The following is a 27,568-nucleotide window of genomic DNA, read 5'->3' on the forward strand; positions in this document are numbered from 1 at the left end:
CTTTTGTCTTTTTCGTAACCCTATACATCATCTTCTAATTAACCAAAATGTCATACTCCACCTTAAACCACTCTTGTGCCTCCCTCTGTAACATGTTGGGATGGATTATGAGCTTTGACACCAGCTCTTCAGCAACCCAAGAACATGTGACTGACTTACTCTTGTTGCTTCTCAGACACATATGTTCATCTACAAACATCTTAATCTAAAATGAGGCTGGATAAGTGGTCCTGCCATAGTAACACAACCAAGGGCAATCGGGGTCATAGCATATCACCCTGCACCTCTTCTTCTCGTTCCTAAGATAGAATACCTATCTCCTAATTTGTATATTGTACTTCTGCACTGCTGTCTTGAAGTGGTCCATGGTCTTGAACTTCATGTTTAACTCCAAAGTAATTTTTTCATACGGTGTGTTGGGATTATGTTGAGGAAATACAGGTTCCTCTTCATCATCAGATCCAGGAGGACTGCATAGTTCTTCAGACTCATATTGATACATCTCAGCTCTGCTATCTCCATATTCTCTATTCGGGTTAGGCACCTCTACTGTAACACCCTACCATACAGAGTCTTATGCTTAAGTCATAATTCAGAGATGGCAAGGTATTATGACCTCTAAAACAAAAATTTAGTACGTATAGTAGTATGAATAATTGATTATAACTAGGAGCCTTTGTAGAAAAAGGGGTAAACAAAAACCGTAACTCGAACGCGCAACACTCCGATCGATAACGTAACGAACAGGGATAAGCTAATGCGAGATCATATATATACAAAGAGTGTCAAAAACGGGAATATCAAGACTCAAAATCCGGTTACGAAGATAACCGGTCCAAGCATAAGAAAACCCCAAAGGAAACCCAAAGGGACACAAATACAGAAACCTATTCTCCAAAAATCTCCTATAAGAGGAGTAATCACAGTTTGTATTATTTAATGGAGATAAAAGTATCTAAGTAAAACATATAAACCAAAATAGAGTCCTGAAAACAAGTGTCTTCGCTAATCTAGAAGCCTCCAGCATGCTTCAGCGAGAAACCTCACGCCTTGCATCTGAAAACCACAAAATCCGCATGGGTGAGAACCAGAAGTCCCCAGCATGGTAACAGCTTCCACATATATAATACATAATAATAGAGGAAAGCCGAAGGCAATCCTAGAACTTCCTCCAGATAATATCAAAGCTTATAAACAAACTAAACCGTAAGTGGCAACTGACTAAAGATTCTTCAGTCTAACTAATACTTCCCTTTCTAATTCCTTCAGACCTCCCAACCACCAGCAGGAGTATAATATAGCAAACACAGTTATATTAGACAAGAGATTTACAAATAGGAACAGATAAGGCATTTAGACAATTAGCAAGTAATATGCAGTCAAATAGGCAATCTCAAACAATTCATATAGTATGCATATGATGAATGCCTGTCCTTAGTGGCTGATGATATCATCTGTCGGTTATAGAGCCAACCCGACAAGTCCTGGTAGCTAACTGTTGGACTGTCCCTCTGTCGCGCATCCCCAACTCGAGTTATACTCATCATAAACTTGATCATAATCATGATCCATATCCATCACTCTCACTGGTGAATGTTTACGGGGGCGAGCTCATCCGGGCCTTTCATAGTGCCCGGCCACACTTACGACATAGGGTCAAAAGAGCTTCGAGTCTCAACCTGGAGTACGTGGTGGCTAGCCACTGCTTCCTCCCAGGGAAACCCTCATCTCCGATGGTGGAAGTGCAAACATTCACAATTCATTTAACAGCATATAAGCATTTATACTTAGCCATAATCATGGCTCCGCCGTAACACGGCAATAATCTAGCCATCCGGCTCACAGTTAAATCCATAACCAGCCAATTCATTAACAATTACGGCCCTTCGGCCCATGGCACAATAAGCACTTCCACCGCCATTCTCCTCATCTCACATAATCATCTTTGATCCTCATTGATCATTCATTTTTCCCTTGCTTCACTCGCAAGTTACCACATTTACTAGCCCGTTGCCTCATTTCTAGGCCTATTATAATGATTTAAGACATAAGTGGTGAGATCGGAGGCTTAGAAGTATGAAATTTGGCTTTTAAAACTCAAAAATCAACTTTGGGATGAAAACAGGGCCACGCTTACGCGCACTCCACGCGCACGCGTGGATGGCCACAAAATCTCATCGACGCGCAAGCGTCATACGCGCGGACGCGCGGGTTGAAAATAGCCAAACGACGCGCGAGTGTCAACCATGCGTACGCGTGGGTGCTCTTGCGCCCCAGGCACAAAACTAGCACAACTCTGGCACAACTCTCTGAAAAATGGCTGGGCATTTGGTGCAGCGCATCGACGCGCTCGCGCACGCCACGCGCACGCGTGGATGGTGCTTTCTCGAAGAACGGCGCGTACGCGCCAAGTGCGCCTACGCGCGGGGGGTCATTCTGCTAAAAATTTTCTAAGTTAAAAGCTGCAGAATTCACAGATTCAACCCCCAATCTTCCGACGGACATAACTTTCTCATTTTAAATTGTTTTTCACCCGTTCTTCGAACGGCATGGACATCCCGGATCCAATTTCATTTCTAAATAGATTTGGCACAAATCAGAGATCTCTAGTCCAAGTTATGTCCCGTCAAAGTATGCCTAAAAACCATGTTTTCATACAAAACCATAAAGTGCCATTTTCAAAACAAGTCACTTTCAACTCTTTTCAAAATCAATCAAAACATGCCAATTTCATCCCTTTTCTTTGAAATCAATCAAAATATACCAAAATTAATATCAAGCCATCCTCAACTCACACATTGACATTTTACCAAATTTTCCAAAATCACCATCCAACCCTTTTAACACTTCTCAATCAAATGGCTAAAGGACAAACACAATATCATGTCATACATCCTCCCTCATCCTAATTTCCAATAATACCATTTCTAATCAACCATTATTATACATAATCAACATCATACTCACCATCAACATGGTATCACCCATCAATTCAACCTCAATCATCCATCAAGCATATATCACAACATGCATTTCTCATATATCACACAATCAAGGCATCAATATTTATAATCACATATATGATCACATCATATATCTCAACCATTCAACAACATCAACAATTCAATGCCTATCTTAGGGCCTCTAGCCTAAGTATTTCCTACCACATTACATATTAGATACGGGAAACCGAAACCATACCTTAGCCGATTTCCCAAGCTCAACCGGAACACTTCCAAACCACTTGTCGACAAGCTCTCAAGGTCTCAACACCTCCAAGAACAGATTTTATCACACAAAACCCTCTCCCAAGCTTTCCAAAATCACCAATCAAGCTCCAATATTCACATACACACAACCTAAGCCACAATCATCATACCCATACACAACATCTCAATACCCAAACATCATAGAACAAAAACTTACACTAGGGTTGAGAATCTTACCACACCCAAGGTCCAAGGAGACAAGATTAACCTTCTCCTTCAAGAGAGTTGGGTCCTATAACATCAAAGAGCCCAAAATCTCAACATTTCATCCATGAAACTCGAAAATAAGGGCTGGAATTTCGAAGAGCAAAACGTGGCTTACCTTAAGATTGATTGTATGGGTTTTGTAGAGCTATTTGCGGTGAATGCGTGGCCGCAAACGGTGCAGCAATCGGAGCTCTGGATCAAAAGTTATGGTGGTTTGAAGATCAAGTGAGAGATAGAAGTTTGAGAGAGTGTTCTTCCCCTCCCTTACTCCATTTCAGCGTGTTTGAGTGATAAGTGAGGAGAGAGAGTGCTGAAAACTAGGGTTTTGGTTTAGTTTAGTTGGGCCAAGGGCCCATTTTGGGTCTGTTAGACCGGTTTGGCCCCTTCGGTCCAATCTTGGTCCGTTTTCTATAAAATTGGTACCGAAATTCTCGTCTCAATCTCCTCTATCATATTAAGCCATAAAAATAACATCTTTGGCTTTCTAGAATAAATTCTCATTTATGGATTAATTAGCCGTTAATTAACCGGGTCTTACATCTACCCTTGGTGCTTTATCATCCTTTCCAGGTACAATTCACTGTCCAGGCAGTTGAGGCCTTAGATGATCTCTTTTTGTCTTTGTCTCCTCAGTTGTTTGTGTAACATTATCTGTTACAAATACAGCTAAGATAGGTAACCATCGAATCCAAGTTATGCAATGATACATGTTTCACAGCAACGATACAACGTTTATTGAGATATACTTTAAGTAAACGGTAACAAAAGGTTTACCTGTTGTGTTTTCTGTATTAACTTCCTCTACCATCAAGTCATCCACAATTGGATGGCCAAAATCAGAACCTTCGTTAGGATCATTAGCTTCATCAGCATTACTCTCATGTGTGGCTTCGTTTACTGTCTCAGCTTGTCCAGCATCACCCTGAGCTTGTCCATTTTCACCAACTCTTCTATCTTGGGATAAACCACTTGGTGGTGGTCTTGGATGCCTCTTTCTAACCTTCTTCACACCCTTCTCTGGAGCTAATGCCACTTTAGTGTCTTTATCCCCATTCACTTCATGCACTTCTTCATTCATTAAACCACTCACACCTTTATCCAACTCATTAACCTCAACAGTGGCTTCATTCACAACTTCGTTCATAATTTCATTCACAACACCACTCACACCTTTATTCAACTCATTAACCTCAACAGTGGCCTCAGTCACTACTTCATTCTATCTCTCATTAGTCTCACCAACTACTTTATTAGTCACTTTATCTTCGTGCACATCATCAACAGGTGGATTGATCTCATACACACTATCACTACCACCATCAGACACAACATCGTCGTCAACAATTTTAGGGTTGGCATCAATAGGTGATCAAAATAAAGATGGACAGTGTTGTAATTATTCATAGCACTCTCACACATCCTCATCACTTCAGCATCCGTCCTAGCCAATACACTTCATTAAATCCAGGGTAACTTAAGTCTACAAATAAGCCTTCAACAAAAAATAAATTGCATGTTTCCACATTTACCTTATGTATCTCAATTACTAAACCCCATCGTATATCACATTATCGTCTCCACCCCTTTTCAAGGAACCCATGTGATGATACACAAACGTAACTAGACGATTCATCTAAAAAATAGTAGAAGAAAGATACAATGAACAAACAAAAAGTTATAAGCACAGAACACAAACAACAAAAATGGTGCACTACTAAAACCATCGAATGAAGCAACACCTACCTCTTCGTAGGGTCGTTCACAGCGAAGAATGGAATCGCGATGCTGCCACTTGCAATCCCTTACACTTGAAGCTCCAGATTCGACAATGTCTCCCACGTCATTTCGTTCTTCTTTGCGCCATGCATCCACAGCAACGTCTCTCACTCTCTACGTGACCTTTCAGTTTTACTCGTAGTGAAACAATGGGAGAAACACTTAGTCACAATAAGTCAGTAACTAGCTAATTATGGCTTAGGGAAAACAATTTGATTTAGGGCAAAATGAATCTGAATTAGGAATTTTTCACCTAGGATGATGATTTATGTAATTCAAAATTTCAACTAAAATTAAACTTACCTTGTCAGCAAAAACCGGTTGCCAGCTCAGCATCGTTCTCACCGGAGCTATGGTCCGGCAAGTACGAGGATACGCTTGTCAATTTTTAAAATCATTCAAGTACCATTTTGTCAATAACAATAGTGGGGTACCATTTTGTCAGCGCCATAATCTTTCGGGTACCGATTTGATAATTAATGTTAAAACTAATTATTAGTAAAAAATAAATTCTTTTACATGAAAATAATAATTAAAAAATTTATTATTTAATTTTTTTATTTACGAAGATCCTGACCTTCTTAGTCTTACGACCTTTTTATAAAAGTAATTTAATTTTATAAATCTTTTGTGCCATAATCTATAATGTCAAGATAAAATTGACGTAATTTTAAAAAAATTATATTCTCGTAATGTTATAAAATCGACTTAATTTTAAAAAATTTATATTCTCGTAATGTTATTACAGAAAAAAAATACTTGTATGACTTAAAACATAAGACCAACGCATTTGTGCTTGTTCAAATATTTTAACATTTGTGTTTTTTTTTTTTTGGTAAAGTGGATTGGACAACCCTCAATTCTAAGTATCAACATTTCTTTCCCTTAAAAGTCTAGAATTAAAAGATTGACAAAAACAACAGAAATTTTATGTTATTACTCACTATAAGACTAAGTTAATGTTTTATGTTTAAAATGCATTAGACTTTAGACTAATGCATACCTAACTCAGCCTGCAAAGCTAAGGCTGGCCGGAGAATATTTACATATATATACATATCCCGAAAACCCAAAATACATAACTGAAAAATTAACTCTCCTCAACCCTCTAGGAGGGACAAAATAAACAAGTTTCTTGGAGAGAAAGCTAAGTACATATATATAAAGTTGTACATCAAAATAACCCAGAGACTACTCCACTTCAGAAGTCTAGACGCCTAGCGAGGAGCCTCTCGACCTGCATCTGAAAACAACAACACAGTATGGGGTGAGAACCGGAGATTCTCAGCATGGTAAAGGTGTGATAAACCCCAATTTTGTGGTTTATATTGTGTAGAATTTGGGGATTTTTGTCAATATTTTTCACACTTATCCACAAGAAATGCATGGTTTTGTGTTCTCTTCCTAGTTTTGCTTCATGATGAAAACATGCTTATTTTGCTTTAGAATTGCTATATTTTGATCCTCTTTTATTGCCATTTGATGCCGTGATATATTTGTTGAGTGATTTCAGGATTTATAGGACAAGAATGGCCTAGAAGAGAGAAACAAAGCATGCACAAGAGGAAGGAACATGAAGATTTGGATTTTGGGAACTTCAGCATGGGCGCGCACGCGCACTTCACGCACACGCGTGGATGTGGATAGCTGGAAGCGGCGCGCGTAAATTGGCGCATCTGCGTGGATCAGAGAAATCCCACCGACGCGCACGTGCACATGGCGCGCACGCGTGGATCACAAAATCAATTGGCGCGCACGCGCGACGAGCTGCACGTGACCTCATTAAAGAAAATCATGCCTGGCGATTTCTGAGGCTCATCAGGCCCAAATTCAAGCTATTTCTGCATGGAAAAGACCCAAGGATGCTAGGGAAAAAGGGGGGATCATTCATTTTACACTTAGACACAATTTTTAGCTAGTTTTTGGTTCTTGTTCTTCTAGAGAGAGAAACCCTTGTTCCTCTCTAGATCTAGCTTTGATTTGATCTTCCCTTGTTGAATTCTGAATTAAATTTTGTTAATTACTAGTTTTAATTGCTTAATTTGAATTCCTTAGTATAATTTTGCTTAGATCTTGTGTTAGTTTTATAATTTCTTGTCAATTGTCATTTTATACCCATCTCATGAATGTTGTGAACCTTGAATTGCTAATGTTACATTTATGATTTTTATGATTAATTGTGTTGTTTGAGTGATTGTATGTTGATAATTGTTAGTGGGTACTTGTTAGTTCCAATTTAATTACAATTTGAATATGTCTTCTATTAATTCTTACCATGTGTTTGATGAAATGTTTCCTTTGATTATGGAGTAGTTCTCTTTACTCTTAGCCTAGGCTAAGAGAATTGGGTAAACTTGAGTCATTGAGTCTAATGGATTTGATGATTTGGGAACCCTTAGTGGTCAATTTGATAGCCATTGACACTAGCCTACTACTAGGTTAATTAGTAGTGAGGTTGGACCTTATGGGTCGATGTTGACTAAACCATTTAACATACTTCAAGTATAGAAGTAGACTTAATGAGTTTGGTTCCTCATAATTGTCAAGATATGGTTATTAGACAAGGATAGTGACCCCAATTCCCATGTCTAGCCAAGAGTTGCTTTTAGTAATTATATTTGAAAACCCAAAATTTCTGATTGCTTTGTCTTAGTTATAGTTAATTGTTTAGTTTTAGAATAGAATTATATTGAATGTTATCTTGTTAGTTTAGAATTACTCACATCTTGCCTTAGTTATTTGGATTAGTTTCTTGCACCTCAAGATTACTTGCTTGTTAAGATTCCTAGTTTAATTTCTTGCTCATGACTTGCAACCCCAGAATTCTAACCAATGTTGATGCACATGTTTGCCCATTCCTTGTGAGACGACCCGAGGTTTGAATACTTCGGTTACTTTTATTGGGGTTGAACTTGTGACAACCAATTTTCTTCTAAATTTGACTCGAGACTTGACTATCGGTTTGGGCTATACTAGCAACATGAAAAATCTTGTGAAATTCCTTACCGACGGTACCCGTGTACATCAAGGTGCCACGCATATAATATATAAGGTCCTAGAAATGCCAGAGGCAATTCTAGAATGCTGACACTCAGATTATCAAGCCTGAAAGTATTAAACAGAAACCATAAAGGGGGTGGCTTTCGAGAGATATCCAAGCCTAACATAACTTAACCTTAATCATATTTCCTTCCGCCTTTCCTCCTTACCTCCATCTCCAATGGTATATCACGTACAGTTAAACAGATAAAATCAAACACAAGAAGAGTACAGGTACTGCAGATAACAATTATACAATTAGCATAGCAAATACATTTAGGCACACTCAATTAATGCACAAACAAGTAATTTAGGTAATATGCATATGGTGCATGCCTGTCCTATGGCTCAGGAAGCTCATCTGTCGGTTATCAAGCTAACCCACAAGTCTGGTTTGCTAAACCATGGACTGTCCCCCGATGCGCATCCCCAAGAGTCTATGCATAGCTTTTTCTCAAATATAATGAAATTGCTCAATGGGGGTCAACCTTCCCAGAAATTTAGAGTGTCCGGTCACATCTTACGTCGTAGGGTCAACAGAGTATCGAGTGTCGACCTGGAACACATGGGGGCAAGCCACGGTACTTTACCCGAGGAAACTTGTATCTCAGATCAATTGAGTATATAATGCCACAATAATATTCATAATATTCATAACCATTATAATCTTTGCAACTCATATCATACATGCTGTAATATCATATATGCTCCAATTATACTCATTTCTATATTTATTTCACCACTTTTCCTACTTTACTTCATCCCCAAGCTATCTTAATTTCCTATCTCCATTCTAATACTGGACCTCATACTAAGATTTGAGACTAAAAGGATGAAAATATAAGTTTAGAAGCTTAAAATTCGGTTTAAAAAACTCAAAATCTGGTTTTGCAAAAAACAGGACCACGCGTACGCGTGGGTATGCGTTTAGGCCAAGACGCGCACGCATCCCCTGATTACGCGTATGCATTAGCGCCAGGCAGTAGCGCATGGTCACGCATGAGGATCTTGCGTACGCATAAACCTCAAGTCATGCGCACGCGTCGGCCACGCATACGCGTGGGCGTGCAAACTTAGCCCATTAAGCGTACGCATAGACTAATACGCGCACGCATGCGTAGGAGGCAGTAACTACCTTACGTGAATGATGATTATGTGTACATGAAAGTCTCATATCACGCGTACGCGTGGGCGACGCATACGCGTGGGCATACGTTTTTCCAAAAAATTTACCAAATTAGAAATCTGCAGATTTGCTAATTTAAACACCAAACTTCTGACGCACATAACTTTTTTGTTTTAAATTATTTTTCCTCTGTTCTTTGAACTCCGTAAAATTCACGGACTCAATTTTCATACAAAAGAAGTTTGAAATCGTTTGGAGGTCCGGAAGCCAAGTTATGAGTCACCGAAGTTCGGCCAAAAACCAAATTTCACAAAAAGCTTCAAAATCTCATTTTCTTTGCAAAGCTCATACCAACCCAAACCATCATACCTATAATCATCAATATAACTTACCCTTAACAATATCACAACAATCTTTGCAATCCTACCATTTCTCAACTCAATAACAATTTCACTTCAACCTAAATTTCACAAGTTTATCAACAAACATCAATATACCAACCTATATATACATTTTGCCATGATCACAAGTTCATCAAACATCATCATATCATCATCCATCATTCCAATATTAACAGAACCAAGTGAACACCACACATACTCAAATCATATCATTATCACTAAACATTCCATACACATAATCATTCCAGCTTATTGGTGCACGAAATTGTGATGTCCAGGCTCAAACAATCCCTGGCAACGTGAGCAACTTGGTACGCGCAATCGTGATTACACTTTGATTATGTAAAATTCATGGCTCTTTATTTCCCTGGCAATGGCGCCAAGAACATGGTGCCAATACCATGGTTCACAACTTCGATACAACTAACCAGCAAGTGCACTAGGTCGTCCAAGTAATACCTTACGTGAGTAAGGGTTGAATCCCATGGAGATTGTTGGTATGAAGCAAGCTATGGTCACCTTGCAAATCTCAGTCAGGCAGATATAAATTGATAATGGTGTTTTCGAATATTAATTAATAAAATAGGGATAGAGATACTTATGTAATTCATTGGTGAGAATTTCAGATAAGCGTATAGAGATGCGTTTCGTTCCTCTGAACCTCTGCTTTCCTGCTATCTTCATCCAATCAGTCTTACTCCTTTCCATGGCTGGCTTTATGCAAGGGCATCACCGTTGTCAGTGGCTACATCCCCTCCTCTCAGTGAAAAATATGCTCACATGCTCTGTCACAGCACGGCTAATCATCTGTCGGTTCTCGATCATGCTGGAATAGGATTCACCCTCCTTTTGCGTCTGTCACTAACGCCCAGCACTCGCGAGTTTGAAGCTCGTCACAGTCATTCAATCATTGAATCCTACTCGGAATACCACAGACAAGGTTTAGACTTTCCGGATTCTCTTAAATGCCGCCATCATTCTAGCTTACGCCACGAAGATTCTGATTAAGAGATCTAAGAGATATTCATTCTAGCTTATTTCATGTAGAACGGAGGTGTTTGTCAGGCACGTGTTCATAGGGGAGAATGGTGATGAGCGTCACACATAATCATCACCTTCATCACGTTCTTGGGTGCGAATGGATATCTTAGAAGCGAAATAAGATGAGTTGAATAGAAAATAGAAGTACTTTGCATTAATCTTTGAGGAACAGCAGAGCTCCACACCTTAATCTATGGAGTGTAGAAACTCTACCGTTGAAAATACATAAGTGATAGGTCCAGGCATGGCCGAGATGGCCAGCCCCCAAAACGTGATCACAGGATCAAAATACAATCCAGGATCCAGGATGGTCAAAAAGACGTCTAATACAATAGTGAAAGGTCCTATTTATAATAAACTAGCTACTAGGGTTTACAGAAGTAAGTAATTGATGCATAAATCCACTTCCGGGGCCCACTTGGTGTGTGCTTGGGCTGAGCTTAAGTGTTGCACGTGTAGAGGTCCTTCTTGGAGTTGAACGCCAGCTTTTGTGCCAGTTTGGGCGTTCAACTCTGGTTTTGGATCCTTTTCTGGCGTTGGACGCCAGAATTGGGCAGAAAGCTGGCGTTGAACGCCAGTTTACATCGTCTATTCTTGGCCAAAGTATAAAATATTATATATTGCTGGAAAGCCCTGGATGGCTACTTTCCAACGCAATTAAAAGCGCGCCGTTTCAAGTTCTGTAGCTCCAGAAAATCCACTTTGAGTACAGGGAGGTCAGAATCCAACAGCATCAGCAGTCCTTCTTCAACCTCTGAATCTGATTTTTGCTCAAGTCCCTCAATTTCAGCCAGAAAATACCTGAAATTACAGAAAAACACACAAACTCATAGTAAAGTCCAGAAATGTGAATTTAACATAAAAACTAATGAAAACACCCCTAAAAGTAACTAGATCCTACTAAAAACATACTAAAAATAATGTCAAAAAGCGTATAAATTATCCGCTCATCACAACACCAAACTTAAATTGTTGCTTGTCCCCAAGCAACTGAAAATCAAATAGGATAAAAAGAAGAGAATATACTATAAATTCCAAACTATCAATGAAACAGAGCTTCAATCATATGAGCGGGACTTATAGCTTTTTGCCTCTTGAATAGTTTTGGCATCTCACTTTATCCATTGAGGTTCAGAATGATTGGCATCTATAGGAACCTCAGATTTCGAATAGTGTTATTGACTCTCCTAGTTCAGTATGATGATTCTTGAACACAGCTTCTTTATGAGTCTTGGTCGTGGCCCTAAGCACTTTGTTTTCCAGTATTACCACCGGATACATAAATGCCACAGACACATAATTGGGTGAACCTTTTCAGATTGTGACTCAGCTTTGCTAAAGTCCCCAATTAGAGGTGTCCAGGGTTCTTAAGCACACTCTTTTTTTTTTTGCTTTGGACCTTGACTTTAACCGCTCAGTCTCAAGTTTTCACTTGACACCTACACGCCACAAGCACATGGTTAGGGACAGCTTGGTTTAGCCGCTTAGACCAGGATTTTATTCCTTTAGGCCCTCCTATCCACTGATGCTCAAAGCCTTGGGATCCTTTTTATTTTCCCTTGCCTTTTGGTTTTAAGGGTTATTGGCTTTTTGCTCTTGCCTCTTGGTTTTAAGAGCTTTTGGCTTTTCTGCTTGCTTTTTCTTTTTCTTTCTATTTTTTTTCGCCTATTTTTTTTTCTGCAAGCTTTGTTCTTTGCTGCTTTTTCTTGCTTCAAGAATCACTTTTATGATTTTTCAGATTATCAAATAACATGTTTCCTAGTCATCATTCTTTCAAGAGCCAACATATTTAACATTCTTAAACAACAACTTCAAAAGACATATGCACTGTTCAAGCATACATTCAGAAAACAAGAAGCATTGTCACCACATCAATATAATTAAGCTAAGTTCAAGGATAAATTCGAAACTCATGTACTTCTTGTTCTTTTGAATTAAAACATTTTTCATTTAAGAAAGGTGATGGATTCATAGGACATTCATAACTTTAAGACAAAGTTACTAACTACTAATGATCATATAATGAAGACACAAACATGGATAAGCACACAACATAGAAAACGAAAAACAGAAGAAATAAGAACAAGGAATGAATCCACCTTAGTGATGGTGGCGTTTCCTTCTTGAGGAACCAATGATGTCCCTGAGCTCTTCTATGTCTCTTCCTTGTCTTTGTTGCTCATCCCTCATTGCTTTTTGATCTTCTCTTATTTCATGAAGCATGATGGAGTGCTCTTGATGTTCCACCCTTAGTTGTCCCATGTTGGAACTCAATTCTCCTAGGGAGGTGTTGATTTGCTCCCAATAATTTTGTGGAGGAAAGTGCATTTGAGGCATCTCCGGGATCTCATGTAAATGAGCTTCTTGCGCCTCTTGAGCTCCATGACTGGGCTCTCTTGCTTGCTCCATCTTTTTCTTAGTGATTGGCTTGTCCTCTTTAATGAGGATATCTCTCTCTATGTCAATCCCAGCCGAATTGCATAGGTGGCAAATGAAGTGAGGAAAGGCTAACCTTGCCATAGTGGAGGACTTGTCAGCCACCTTGTAGAGTTCTTGAGGTATAATCTCATGAACTTCCACCTCTTCTCCAATCATGATACTATAGATCATGATGGCCCGGTCTATAGTAACTTCAGACCGGTTGCTAGTGGGAATGATTGAGCATTGAATGAACTCCAACCATCCTCTAGCTACAGGCTTGAGGTCCAATCTTCTTAGTTGAACCGACTTGCCTTTGGAGTCAACCTTCCATTGAGCTCCTTCTACACATATGTCCATAAGGACTTGGTCCAACCTTTGATCAAAGTTGACTCTCCTTGTGTAGGGGCGTGCGTTCTCTTCCATGTTTGGCAAGTTGAACGCCAACCTCACATTTTCCGGACTAAAATCTAAGTATTTCCCCCGAACTATTGTAACATAGTTCTTTGGATCCGGGTTCTTACTTTGATCATGGTTCTTAGTGATCCATGCATTGGCATAGAACTCTTGAACCATTAGGATGCCGACTTGTTGGATGGGATTTGTTAGAACTTCCCAACCTCTTCTTTGAATTTCATGTCGGATCTCCGGATACTTATTTCTTTTGAGTTTGAAAGGGACCTCGGGGATCACCTTCTTCTTGGCCACAATATCATAGAAGTGGTCTTGATGGGCTTTGGAGATGAACCTTTTCCATCTCCCATGACTCGGAGGTGGAAGCTTTTGTCTTCCCTTTCCCCTTTCTAGAGGATTCTCCGGTCTTAGGTGCCATCAATGGTAATGGAAAAGCAAAAAGCTTATGCTTTTACCACACCAAACTTAGAATTTTGCTCGCCCTCGAGCAATAAAAGAAAGAATAGATGAAGAAGAAGAAGAAATGGAGGAGAGGGAGAGTGGGGAGTGTTTCGGCCAAGAAGGGTGTGTTGTGTGAATTTGATGAAGAATGGAGGGCTTTATATAGGGGAGGGAGGGGGGGTTAAGGTTCGGCCATATGGGTGGGTTTGGGTGGGAAATTGGTTTTGAATTTTTGAAGGTAGGTGAAGTTTATGAGGTAGGTTTATGGAGAAGAGTGGATGGATGTGAGTGGTGAAGAGGTGATGGGGAAGAGAGTTTGAGGTGATTGGTGAAGGGTTTTTGGGGAAGAGTGTTTATGGGGTTGTGTGAAAGAGAGTGGTGAGAAGAAGTGAGTGGAGGTAGGTGGGGATCCTGTGGGGTCCACAGATCCTGAGTGGATCCTGTGGGGTCCACAGATCCTGAGGTGTTCAAGGATTTACATCCCTGCACCCATTAGGCATGTAAAAATGCCTTTGCACCCAACTCTGGGCGTTCAGCGCCAGGTTGGTGGCCATTTTGGGCGTTCAACGCCCATTTGTGTGCCATTTCTGGCGTTGAACGCTAGAACCATGCCTGTTCTGGCATTCAGCGCCCAGAAGCTGCCCATTTTGGGCGTTCAGTGCCAGAACCATGCTCTGTTCTAGCGCTGAACGCCAGACAAATGCTCCTCCAGGGTGTGATTTTTCTTCTACTGTTTTTGATTCCGTTTTCAATTTTTATATTTATTTTGTGACTCCACATGATCATGAACCTACAAAGACATATAACTAAGAAAAATATAGTTAGATAAATAAAAATTGGGTTGCCTCCCAACAAGCGCTTCTTTAATGTCGATAGCTTGATAGTGGGCTCTCATGGAGCCTCACAGATGTTGAGAGCAATGTTGAAACTCTCCAACACCAAACTTAGAGTTTGACTGTGGGGGCTCTGGTTGACTCTGCTTTGAGAGAAGCTTTTCATGCTTCCTCTCCATGGTTGCAGAGGGAGATCCTTGAGTTTTAAACACAAGGGAGTCCTCATTCCATTGGAGGACTATTTCACCTCTATCAACATCAATCACAACTCTTGCTGTGGCCAGGAAAGGTCTTCCTAGGATGATGGATTCATCCTCTTCCTTTCCAGTATCCAGGACTATGAAATCAGCAGGGATGTAAAGGCCTTCAACCTTTACTAACACGTCCTCTAGTTGTCCATAAGCCTGTTTTCTTGAACTGTCTGCCATCTCTAATGAGATTTTAGCAGCTTGCACCCCATAGATTCCCAGTTTCTCTATTACAGAGAGGGGCATGAGGTTTATCCCTGAACCAAGGTCACACAGGGCCTTAAAGATCATGGTGCCTATGGTACAGGGTATTATGAACTTTCCAGGATCCTGTCTCTTCTGAGGCAATGTCAGTTGATCCAGATCACTTAGTTCATTGATGAACAAGGAAGGTTCAACTTCCCAAGTATCAATGCCAAATAATATGGCATTCAGCTTCATGATTGCACCAAGAAACTTGGCAGTTTGCTCTTCAGTAACATCCTCATTCTCTTCAGAAGAGGAATACTCATCAGAGCTCATGAAGGGCATAAGGAGGTTCAATGGAATCTCTAAGGTCTCTAGATGAGCCTCAGAGTCCTTTGGTTCCTCAGAGGGAAGCTCCTTATTGATCACTGGATGTCCCAGGAGGTCTTCCTCCTTGGGATTTGCGTCCTCCACTCCCCTTGTAGGTTCGGCCATGGTGCTTATGTCAATGGCCTTGCACTCTCCTTTTGGGTTCTCTTTTGTATTGCTTGGGAGAGTACTGGGAGGGATTTCAGTGATCCTTTTACTCAGCTGGCCCACTTGTGCTTCCAAATTTCTAATGGAAGACCTTGTTTCATTCATGAAACTCACAGTGGCCTTAGATAGATCAGAGACTAAATTTGTTAAATTAGAAGTATTTTGTTCAGAGTTCTCTGTCTGTTGCTGAGTGGATGATGGAAAAGGCTTGCTATTGCTAAACCTGTTTCTTCCACCATTATTAAAGCCTTGTTGAGGCTTTTGATCCTTCCATGAGAAATTTGGATGATTTCTCCATGATGAGTTATAGGTGTTTCCATAAGGTTCACCTAAGTAATTCACCTCTGCTATTGCAGGGTTCTCAGGATCATAAGCTTCTTCTTCATAAGAAGCCTCTTGAGTACCGTTGGATGCAGCTTGCATTCCATGCAGACTCTGAGAGATCATATTGACTTGCTGAGTCAATATTTTATTCTGAGCCAATATGGCATTCAGAGTATCAACTTCAAGAACTCCCTTCTTCATAGGCGTCCCATTACTCACAGGATTCCTTTCAGAAGTGTACATGAACTGATTATTAGCAACCATGTCAATGAGTTCTTGAGCTTCTGCAGGCGTTTTCTTTAGGTGAATGGATCCACCTGCAGAAGTGTCCAGTGACATCTTTGATAGCTCAGATAAACCATCATAGAATATATCCAGGATGGTCCATTCTGAAAGCATGTCAGAAGGACACTTTTTGGTCAACTGTTTGTATCTTTCCCAAGCTTCATAGAGGGATTCACCTTCTTTCTGTCTGAAGGTTTGAACATCAGCTCTAAGCTTGCTCAGCTTTTGAGGAGGAAAGTACTTGGCTAAGAAAGTCGTGACCAGCTTATCCCAAGAGTTCAGGCTGTCTTTGGGTTGAGAATCCAACCATAATCTAGCTCTGTCTCTTACAGCAAAAGGGAAAAGTATGAGCCTGTAGACTTCAGGATCTACTCCATTAGTCTTAACAGTATCACATATCTGCAAAAATTCAGTTAAGAACTGAAAAGGATCTTCAGATGGAAGTCCATAAAACTTGCAGTTCTGCTGCATCAGAGAAACTAATTGAGATTTCAGCTCAAAGTTGTTTGCTCCAATGGCAGGAATGGAGATGCTTCTTCCATGTAAATTGGAATTAGGTGCAGTAAAGTCACCAAGCATCTTCCTTACATTATTATTATTTTCGGCGTCGAAAATTTCTGAAAGGTTATCTCTGGATTGTTGTATTTTAGCTTCTCTTAGTTTTCTTTTCAGAGTCCTTTCAGGTTCTGGATCTGCTTCCACAAGAATGTTCTTATCCTTGCTCCTGCTCATATGACAAAGAAGAGGGCACAGAAAAAATAATAATAATAATATGGATCCTTTATACCACAGTATAGGGATCCTTTTGTGAGTGGAAGAGAAGAGGGAGACAAAGAGTGTGATGTAAAGAAAGAAACACAACTGTGAGGATGGCAGAGATGTGAGATGAGATGTTAGTAGATGAATAAATAAATAAAATAAGATGGGAGAGGGAGAATTTTCGAAAAATATTTTTGAAAAAGAGTTAGTGATTTTCGAAAATGGTTTTTGAAAAATGTTAGTATTTTTCAAAAGTTTTTAAAATAAAAAATAAAAATAAGAATAATTAGTTAATTAAAAAGAAATTTTTGAAAAAGAGGGAAGATATTTTCGAAAATTAGAGAGAGAGAGTTAGTTAGGTAGTTTTGAAAAAGTTAAGAAACAAACAAAAAGTTAGTTAGTTAGTTGAAACAAATTTTGAAAAGATAAGAAGTTAGGAAGTTAGAGAAGATATTTTGAAATCAAATTTTTGAAAAAGATAAGAAGATATTTTTGAAAAGATATGATAGAAATTAGTTTTTGAAAAAGATTTGATTTTTAAAATCTCAATTAATGACTTGATTCACAAAAAATCACAAGATATGATTCTAGAACTTAAAGTTTGAATCTTTCTTAACAAGTAAGTAACAAACTTGAAATTTTTGAATCAAAACATTAATTGATTATGTTATTTTCGAAAATTTGGTATAAAAATAAGAAAAAGATTTTTGAAAAGTATTTTTGGAATTTTCGAAAATAACTAAGAATTTTGAAAAAGATTTTGAAAAAGATAAGATTTTCAAATTGAAAATTTGATTTGACTCATGAGAAACAATTTGATTTTAAAAATTTTTGAAAAAGTCAATCCAAATTTTCGAATTTGATGAGAGAAAAAGGGAAGAATATTTTTTTTTATTTTTTTGAATTTTTTTATGATGAGAGAGAAAAACAACAAAAAGACTCAATGCATGAAAATTTTGAATCAAAACAATGAATGCATGTATGAATGATATGAATGTCAAGATGAACACCAAGAATACTTTGAATGTCAAGATGAACATCAAGAACATATTTTTGAAAAATTTTTGATGCAAAGAAAACATGTAAGACACCAAACTTAGAAATCTTTCATGTTTAGACTCTAAGAAACGAAAAATGCACATGTAAAACAAGAAAAGGCACAAAACATGAAAACATCAAGATCAAACAAGAAGACTTACCAAGAACAACTTGAAGATCATGAAGAACACTATGAATGCATGATATTTTCGAAAAATGCAAGATGCATATGCAATTGACACCAAACTTATGATATGACTCAAGACTCAAACAAGAAACAAAAAACAAAATATTTTTTATTTTTATGATTTTCTAATTTTTTTTGTAATTTTTTCGAGAATTAATTGAAAAAGAAAAAATAAGGATTCCAAAATTTTTAACATGAATTCCAGGAATCTTGCATTCTTAGTCTAAAACTTCAGTCCAGGAATTAGACATGGCTCATGAGCCAGCCAAGCTTTCAATGAAAGCTCCGGTCCAAAACACTAGACATCGCCAATGGCCAGCCAAGCTTCAGCATGTAATTCAGACATGACACGCCTGACATACTCATTCCCAAAGGAATTAGACATGGCTTTACAGCCAGCCAGGCTTCAACATGCTTCATGAAACACTAGAATTCATTCTTAAAAATTTTGAATAAAATTTTTGAAAACATTTTTATATTATTTTCGAAAACAGATGAGAAAATTTTAGAAATATTTTTGAAAAATTTTTGAAAATAAAATAAAAAGAAAATTACCTAATCTGAGCAACAAGATGAACCGTCAGTTGTCCATACTCAAACAATCCCCGGCAACGGCGCCAAAAACTTGGTGCACGAAATTGTGATGTCCAGGCTCAAACAATCCCTAGCAACGTGAGCAACTTGGTACGCGCAATCGTGATTATACTTTGATTATGTAAAATTCATGGCTCTTTATTTCCCTGGCAATGGCGCCAAGAACATGGTGCCAATACCATGGTTCACAACTTCGATACAACTAACCAGCAAGTGCACTGGGTCGTCCAAGTAATACCTTACGTGAGTAAGGGTCGAATCCCACGGAGATTGTTAGTATGAAGCAAGCTATGGTCACCTTGCAAATCTCAGTCAGGCAGATATAAATTGATAATGGTGTTTTCAAATATTAATTAATAAAATAGGGATAGAGATACTTATGTAATTCATTGGTGAGAATTTCAGATAAGCGTATAGAGATGCGTTTCGTTCCTCTGAACCTCTGCTTTCCTGCTATCTTCATCCAATCAGTCTTACTCCTTTCCATGGCTGGCTTTATGCAAGGGCATCACCGTTGTCAGTGGCTACATCCCCTCCTCTCAGTGAAAAATATGCTCACATGCTCTGTCACAGCACGGCTAATCATCTGTCGGTTCTCGATCATGCTGAAATAGGATTCACCCTCCTTTTGCGTCTGTCACTAACGCCCAACACTCGCGAGTTTGAAGCTCGTCACAGTCATTCAATCATTGAATCCTACTCGGAATACCACAGACAAGGTTTAGACTTTCCGGATTCTCTTGAATGCCGCCATCATTCTAGCTTACGCCACGAAGATTCTGATTAAGAGATCTAAGAGATATTCATTCTAGGGGGAGAATGGTGAATGAGCGTCACACATAATCATCACCTTCATCACGTTCTTGGGTGCGAATGGATATCTTAGAAGCGAAATAAGATGAGTTGAATAGAAAACAGAAGTACTTTGCATTAATCTTTGAGGAACAGCAGAGCTCCACACCTTAATCTATGGAGTGTAGAAACTCTACCGTTGAAAATACATAAGTGATAGGTCCAGGCATGGCCGAGATGGCCAGCCCCCAAAACGTGATCACAGGATCAAAATACAATCCAGGATCCAGGATGGTCAAAAAGACGTCTAATACAATAGTGAAAGGTCCTATTTATAATAAACTAGCTACTATGGTTTACAGAAGCAAGTAATTGATGCATAAATCCACTTCCGGGGCCCACTTGGTGTGTGCTTGGGCTGAGCTTAAGTGTTGCACGTGTAGAGGTCCTTCTTGGAGTTGAACGCCAGCTTTTGTGCCAGTTTGGGCGTTCAACTCTGGTTTTGGATCCTTTTCTGGCGCTGGACGCCAGAATTGGGCAGAAAGCTGGCGTTGAACACCAGTTTACGTCATCTATTCTTGGCCAAAGTATGGACTATTATATATTGCTGGAAAGCCCTGGATGTCTACTTTCCAACGCAATTAGAAGCGCCCCATTTCGAGTTCTGTAACTCCAGAAAATCCACTTTGAGTGCAGGAAGGTCAGAATCCAACAGCATCAGCAGTCCTTCTTCAACCTCTGAATCTGATTTTTGCTCAAGTCCCTCAATTTCAGCCAGAAAATACCTGAAATCACAGAAAAACACACAAACTCATAGTAAAGTCCAGAAATGTGAATTTAACATAAAAACTAATGAAAACATCCCTAAAAGTAACTAGATCCTACTAAAAACATACTAAAAACAATGTCAAAAAGCGTATAAATTATCCACTCATCACTTATCCTATGGTTCTCTAGCCTAAGTTTTTACACGACATTATATATTATATACGCGAAACCTAAACCATACCTTGGCCGTTTTTCACGTATTAATTAAGGTAACCCACTAAGCCAAAATACAGCTCCAAGGTCAAAAATCACCCGATTCAAAGCACTTAGCCTCTGATGCCAGAGCTTTCCAACCATGTATAATAGTCGATAGTGAAGCACAAAATTAAAGCTTAAACCAGGGGCAACTTTGGGCATCAAAACTGAAACCAAGAAGAAGAAGAGCCAAGTTGTTAGCAACAACTTGGGCTAGCAACGCCCATCTCTCCAAATAACTCCCAGCCCAGGAAATCCATGAGCACGTTGCCAACGTGCATTTACATAGGCGTGTTGGCCAAAAACGTGCTCCATTGGGCCAGAATTGCCAAGACATACGCACAAGCTCTCTGTTTTTAACTTGGTGCTACAATTTCATTTAGAAGCTAGCTAATCCAACCTCAAGCAAGCAAAGCCCATAAATCTCAACCAATCAAGGCCACAAGAATCATCTAGAATAGTTAATTTTTATTTTGTTTGTAATTTGTTTTTAATTTCATTTTAATTTGTAATTTAGGAAAGCCTATATAAAGGCCATAGTTTTATAGAATTAGTGAGCTCTCTCTTAGATTTTTTTAGACTTTTTATTTTTTTATTTTTAGGACACTTAGACACTTTTACACTTAGAGTTTTTTTTTTTTTTTGTTTTCACTGCTTCTCAACCATATTCTATTTTGTTTTCTTTTGGCAACTTTGAATTTCAGTTTTCAAGAACTTCTTCTCCATTCTTCATCACTCTTCTCTACTCAATTTTAATTTTCATCTATTGCAATTGTTGTTGAAATTGGAGCTATGATTCACTAAACCCCACTTTCATTAGGGGGAAGAGCTCTGCTTGTTTGAATGAATTGATAACTCTTCTCCTCCTTCTTAATTCAAGTGGTTAATCCAAGAGGAAACTCTTGTTCTTCAAAGATTCAATTACCATCCAGAGAGGGATTAATCTATATGAATTATGTGGTGAATTTGAGAAAGGAGTTACATAATTCAGTTTAGAGTTCATCCTTTCATGATTTCCTTAATCAATACACTTTGGTTGGTATGTGAGATGTAACCTCCCTTAGTTGAGATTCTGGAAATTGTGTGGCTTGGATTAGGAATTGAACTTCATCTCTTCTCATGAACAATTAGATCACGAGAGTGGCAATTGGTTGTGTTGAGAGAAATTGAGTTACCAAGAGATTGGGACTCAATTACCCACAAGTTGCCATGGATCTATACCCATGATTGAGAAGGAATTGATCAACATCAATTCAGGAGAATTTGCATCTCTAATCCCTAATGATCCTCTCCATCATCAATTCTCATTTCTTTTGCTCTTTAGTTGTTTGAATACCCATTTCCCAATTTCCTTCTACATTCTTGCAATTTATTATTCTTGTCATTTACATTCTGTTTCTCTATTTCTTGCAATTTCCTTTTCTGCTTTTTACAATTCCCTAATCTTTACTTTCTTGCAATTTATCTTTCATGTCATTTAAGTTTCTTGCATTTTAAGTTTCAGTATTTACTTTCATTGTTTTTCTTTATTCTAGTTCTTTAAATTCCTTGTCATTTAACTTTCCGTAATTACATTAAAAAAAAATCAAATCTCATGAATTCAAAACCATGTTTGCTTAACTAAATCTACCATTTAACTAAAGTTGCTTAATCTACCAATCTCCGTGGGATCGACCTCACTCTAAGTGAGTTTTATTACTTGATACGACCCGGTATACTTGCCGGTAATTACGTGAAATTAATTTTTTATGTATCAGCCTCCACCAAATTCTAAGGCTTACAATCCAAGCTCCAACCTATACATATATAGACCTAATACATATATACATCACATACATACCCAAAATCAATACCCACCTCACATAGGCTAAGAAATTGTAGAATTTGAAAGTCCTCACCTTGTCTATGCCATGATTGAACAAAGACCCACAAGTTTCTCAAGCTAAACTTGAACCTAGAGAACCAAAATCACAAATTCTCAACATGAATTCTCACCAATTTTTGAAAATTAAGGGGTAGAGAGGCTGGAGCGTTAGAGTGACTTACCAAAAAAATTACTCTGATGAAATCGTAGAGCTCAACGCGGTGAACGCGTAGCCGTAAATGGTGCGGTGATCGGAGTTGGGATGAAGAAGTTATATCAAATGGAGTATTTGAATGAGGGTTTGGAAGCTTTAGGTGTTCTTCCTCCTCATTAAATGTTTCCCAGCGTGAATGAGGCTAGAGAGGGGAAGGGAAGCTGTGTTGGTAAGGTATGGTTGGGCCTAATTGGGCCTTGGGCTCTTTTCGGGTCCGGTTCGATCGGTTTGGCCCGTTTGACCCAATTTTGGGCCAAATTCTATCCTATTTTGACATAAGATTTACATTTCTAATTTTTCTTACTAAAATTCAATTTATTGACTAATTATTTACTAATTTAGCGGGGTTTACAAACTTTTGTCCCCTACGACTTTTTTATAAAAGTAATTTAATTTTATAAATCTTTTGTGCCATAATCTATAATGTTAAGATAAAATCGACGTAATTTTAAAAAATTTATATTCTCGTAATGTTATTACAAAAAAAAAATACTTGTTTGACTTAAAACATAAGACCAACGCATTTGTGTTTGTTCAAATAATTTAATATTTATTTTTTTTTTTTGGTCAAATAGATTGGACAACCCCAATCCTCAGTATCAACATTTCTTTTTCTTAAAAGTCTAGAATTCAAAAACAACAGAAGTTTTCTTTTGTAAAATAAGCATACTCAATAAAGTGTCTATTCTCGTTCAAAATAAAAGTATACAGAAAAGAGAGTAAGAGTGAATGACAAATTATATGGGTTTCACTATTTTTTGTTTAAATAAAATATGATTTTACCAACAAGTATACTTATTTTCTGTTTCTTATATATTATTATTCTGTATGTGAATATTGACCACTCAATAATTTACAACTCGCGTAAACTTTGGATATTGTTCATTTAATTTGTTAAAGATAGTATTATCCTTTGTGTAGATAGACAGGAATCGGGGTAGGAGTTTATTCCCCTTTTAAATGATTATAAACCCCAAAATTATTGAAAGTCATTTATCCATTGTTTGATCATCATTCATCAAAGACTTCATTCATTGCATCATAAACGGAATCTTTTAATGAAGCAAAGTGAAATCTACTTCATTACCAACCTTTTCATTCCATCATATATTATTAATCCAAACAATAGAAACTCATTAAATTTTGCTGAATTCTGTTCTATTCCTCTGAGTACCATCAGTCCAAATATAGCCTAAGGAAAATCCTAGAAAGCCAACAAGCTAACATTTTGGCCAGAAAACTCATCACATTAGCCAGGAGATCTTTTTCCTTTTGTCTTCTTTTCCCCCTTAAAATTAAACAAGCTAATTTATTAAAATGATTTTTTGCATGTATGTTACAACCCCATGAACCAAACTTTTTCTTTAACCTCAGAAGTGATTATTCAGCCTAAGTGGGTAGCTTAACCTTATTTCAATGGCATAAACTTGGCGAAAAATTCTGCTTTCCTTGTGTCCTCTTTCAGGGATCTTTCTTTCCCTTTGTCATGAGTGGTGATTCTGGTAATGAATCTAACCTGTGGCAGATCAAAGGTTGCAAAGAATATGTGTCAATTGATATCAGTTTTGTCTTTTGTGTTTCAACGTCATCAATGTTTACTGTAATTTGTTTAAGTTGATTAACAATAACATGAAAGAAAAATAACAAGATTCTCCGATGCAAGCACTGGTACCACACCTCTAATGCGAGAGCACATGCATGGAAAGGAAGGGTATGAAGAGTAACCCTCCCTTTCCTCGTCGCTTTCAAAATCATAACTCACAAACACCCTTAACATTAAAAATCATAATCGCGGCCTTAGAGAACAAGTTTTGAACATTAAACTACAGAACTTTTTCAATAAATGGAATGATCCCCAAAGGTGTATTTGAAAATTCTCAAACAGAGTGATTATTGCTTCTTAAGATTTCAAGACATCGGAAGGATATTTCATATTTGGGAGGATCCAATGATGGGAATTTATCATTTCTCATTTAAATAATAATTAACCAAGAATCATGAACACTGACAATTTAAGATCCAAACACCAGGAACTTCCTATGTAAGTTGAAAACTTGACATTATGTCGTTGACTAAATGATATCAGAAGAGGATTTTTTAATTTTTCGGACTAATAAATAAGAAGTACAAATGAAGGGTGACTGGGTGAGTATGAAAATAATCACCTTTTGTCTTATGCAAGATTCTCAATGATAGTTAAGAAGTTCCAGAACAGATTTCCTATCAGGCATGCTGGGAATGGCCCCCTTCACTTGAACACAAAGAGAAGCCGCGGCAGCTATTGCACAAAATTGGCACACAAGAGTTAGGCACATCTTCCATAATGGAAAATTGTAGAAAGAAAAGGGAAATGCCTACGGTAAAGCATACCGGCAAATTTGAGGCATTCCTTTTTGGATTTGCCCTCAACTAATGCAACAGCAAAAGCAGCTGTAAAAGTATCACCAGCCCCAGTGGTATCAAGAACCTTCTTAGCAAATATGGCAGGTTGCTGAATTGGTTCTTCTCCTTCAATAAAAAGTGCTGATCCTTTCTCCCCGAGTTTCACAAGGACTTGCTTAACTCCCTAACAATAGAGAAACATAAAGAACACTAATGGCATACAAACTAGAATCACACAGACATAAATAATGCCATTGCAACCACAGTGTCATTCATCTATCAATCAGCATTTTGCAATCAACAAAGACACATGAAGAGAAATTGAGACAACTTGGAATAAAAAAAACAATCAAGATATTGAGAGGACAAGTGCAATTAAATAGCTTCAACAGTTATTGAACAACTTCTATTTATTTATTTATCTAAGTCATGAAAATTATAAGGGTGGGTAATGAAAACCATAAAATTAAACAGTTGCTGTGTGCCACCCAATTAAGGGATAAAATATATATAATGGCATATCTTAGTTAACCAACATCGCATATAACATCAATGCACAGAGTGATCAGTTTTTCAAATTGATACTGAAACAATATACTCCTCTCAAAAGATCCATAGGCAATGAAAATGGTATACAAGAAAGGTAATACAAAAAAGCATTTCATGATGACCCAAATGTAATACAGAACTCACCCATTTATGGCATTTAGCTGCAGCCTGTGCAATATCTTCAAAGCTTTCAGTTGCCATTCCTGTAAGGCGACCAAGTTCAGTTTCATTAGGGCTCAGAATATCAACATAGTTCAGTAATTCTTGTGGAATTGGAGAATCCATGCCCCCAGCGTCAAAAATTACTGGGACACCAGCACTCCTTGCAGCCTGTATTTATAACATCATAATACATAATGCGATAATCACAAACTAGAAACTTGATTAAGGAAAGAAAATGAGAAAGGGGAAATTTTGATGAAATTTGACCAATAAGTAGGCACAACGAGGCCAATGTTGTAAAAGAATGCCAATCATATCTCTTTCAATCACTTTTAGCTTCTGAAGCAGTACGGATTCACAACACACACATACTCAAATAGAAACCCCACGGGAACGGAAGAAACACAAAATGCAATTGCCTTGGAAAGAGAAAACCCAACCTTTGCGACCTGAATGTTGACAGCATCAGGGATTTCCCTCTGGAGCAAGACAATGCCAGCGTTCCTAACAACATCAAGATCATGCTGAGGAAGAATCTCAGGCCAGCAGCTCATATTCGCACCACCAACAACAATTATGGAGTTCTGCCCATCAGACTGCAGCATCACAACAGCATGCCCAGTTGGGGTTCCACCACTAATCGTCGTCACGTGATCAAGACACACTCCACCACTCCTCAGCGCCTCGGTCACAAGCTTCCCATACGAGTCCTGCCCGACCTGCCCGACGAAGTACGTCGGGTAGGACAGCTTCCCTCCGCAAGCTGCCTGGTTTGCGCCCTTCCCGCCCGCGAGGGTCTGCCCAGTCTTAGCTGGCAGTGTTTCGCCTTCCTTTGGGAGCCTGTCGATCTCCACGTAGATGTCGGCATTCGCGGAACCGACCACCACGAGCGGCGGTTGTGGGTGGATTTTGGATGGGTTTGTCGAAGAGAGACATAGGATTGGTGTCTTGGGTTTTTTCTTCTTGTTGTTATGCTTTGTTTGGAATGGGAGGAATTGAACTTGGTTGGGGTTGGTGGTAGTGGTGGGAAAGGTTTGCAATTGGATTGTGTTCGTGGTTTGTGTTGGTGGTGGTGAAAGGTGTATTCCCTTCATTGTAGTTGGTTTCTCTAGTTTTTCTGTATTCTCTCTTGCGCACACATGCGACAAAGTCAATGGGTACCGAGATAGATGTGGCTATTTCCTATGCGAAAGTGACTTTGTTGGACCACCTTTTATCTAGGATTAGGATCCACTTGGGATTAGTTTAGCTAAAATGGGAATTAATTAAGCCAATGGTTTTTGTAAATACCAATTTTTTAAAATATTTTTCTTTTGTTTTATTTGTATTGTAAATGTTACAAAATTTATTTAATAATATCTTTATTTTTAACTTCTTTAAAAGGATTGATTTTTTTATTACTATATACACAATAAATTAACTATTAAATTAGTTACAGGTATAAAATATATATTAAAAT

At 38.3% G+C, this 27,568-nt stretch overlaps 1 protein-coding gene and 1 non-coding gene across 2 annotated transcripts; one reads left to right on the forward strand and one right to left on the reverse strand.

Annotated features, from left to right (window-relative positions):
• Nucleotides 1-16,653: 16,653 nt before the first annotated feature.
• On the forward strand, nucleotides 16,654-16,761 carry LOC148547825 (small nucleolar RNA R71). Its single transcript, XR_015897409.1, has one exon. It is a non-coding gene; the product is annotated as a small nucleolar RNA R71 (small nucleolar RNA).
• A 7,297-nt stretch (nucleotides 16,762-24,058) lies between these two features.
• Nucleotides 24,059-27,360, reverse strand: LOC107613850 (ribokinase). The gene is made up of 5 exons (XM_016316019.3): nucleotides 26,550-27,360; nucleotides 26,092-26,277; nucleotides 25,387-25,582; nucleotides 25,182-25,294; nucleotides 24,059-24,532 (listed from the first exon to the last, which is right to left on the reverse strand). Exons 1-4 carry the CDS (start codon nucleotides 27,201-27,203, stop codon nucleotides 25,203-25,205), a joined length of 1,128 nt encoding a protein of 375 aa, XP_016171505.1. The 5' UTR covers nucleotides 27,204-27,360; the 3' UTR covers nucleotides 24,059-24,532; nucleotides 25,182-25,202.
• Nucleotides 27,361-27,568: the final 208 nt, after the last annotated feature.

The sequence above is a fragment of the Arachis ipaensis genome, chromosome B8 (genome assembly GCF_059453495.1).
Source record: "Arachis ipaensis isolate K30076 ecotype BB chromosome B8, ASM5945349v1, whole genome shotgun sequence".
Lineage (NCBI taxonomy): Eukaryota > Viridiplantae > Streptophyta > Magnoliopsida > Fabales > Fabaceae > Arachis > Arachis ipaensis.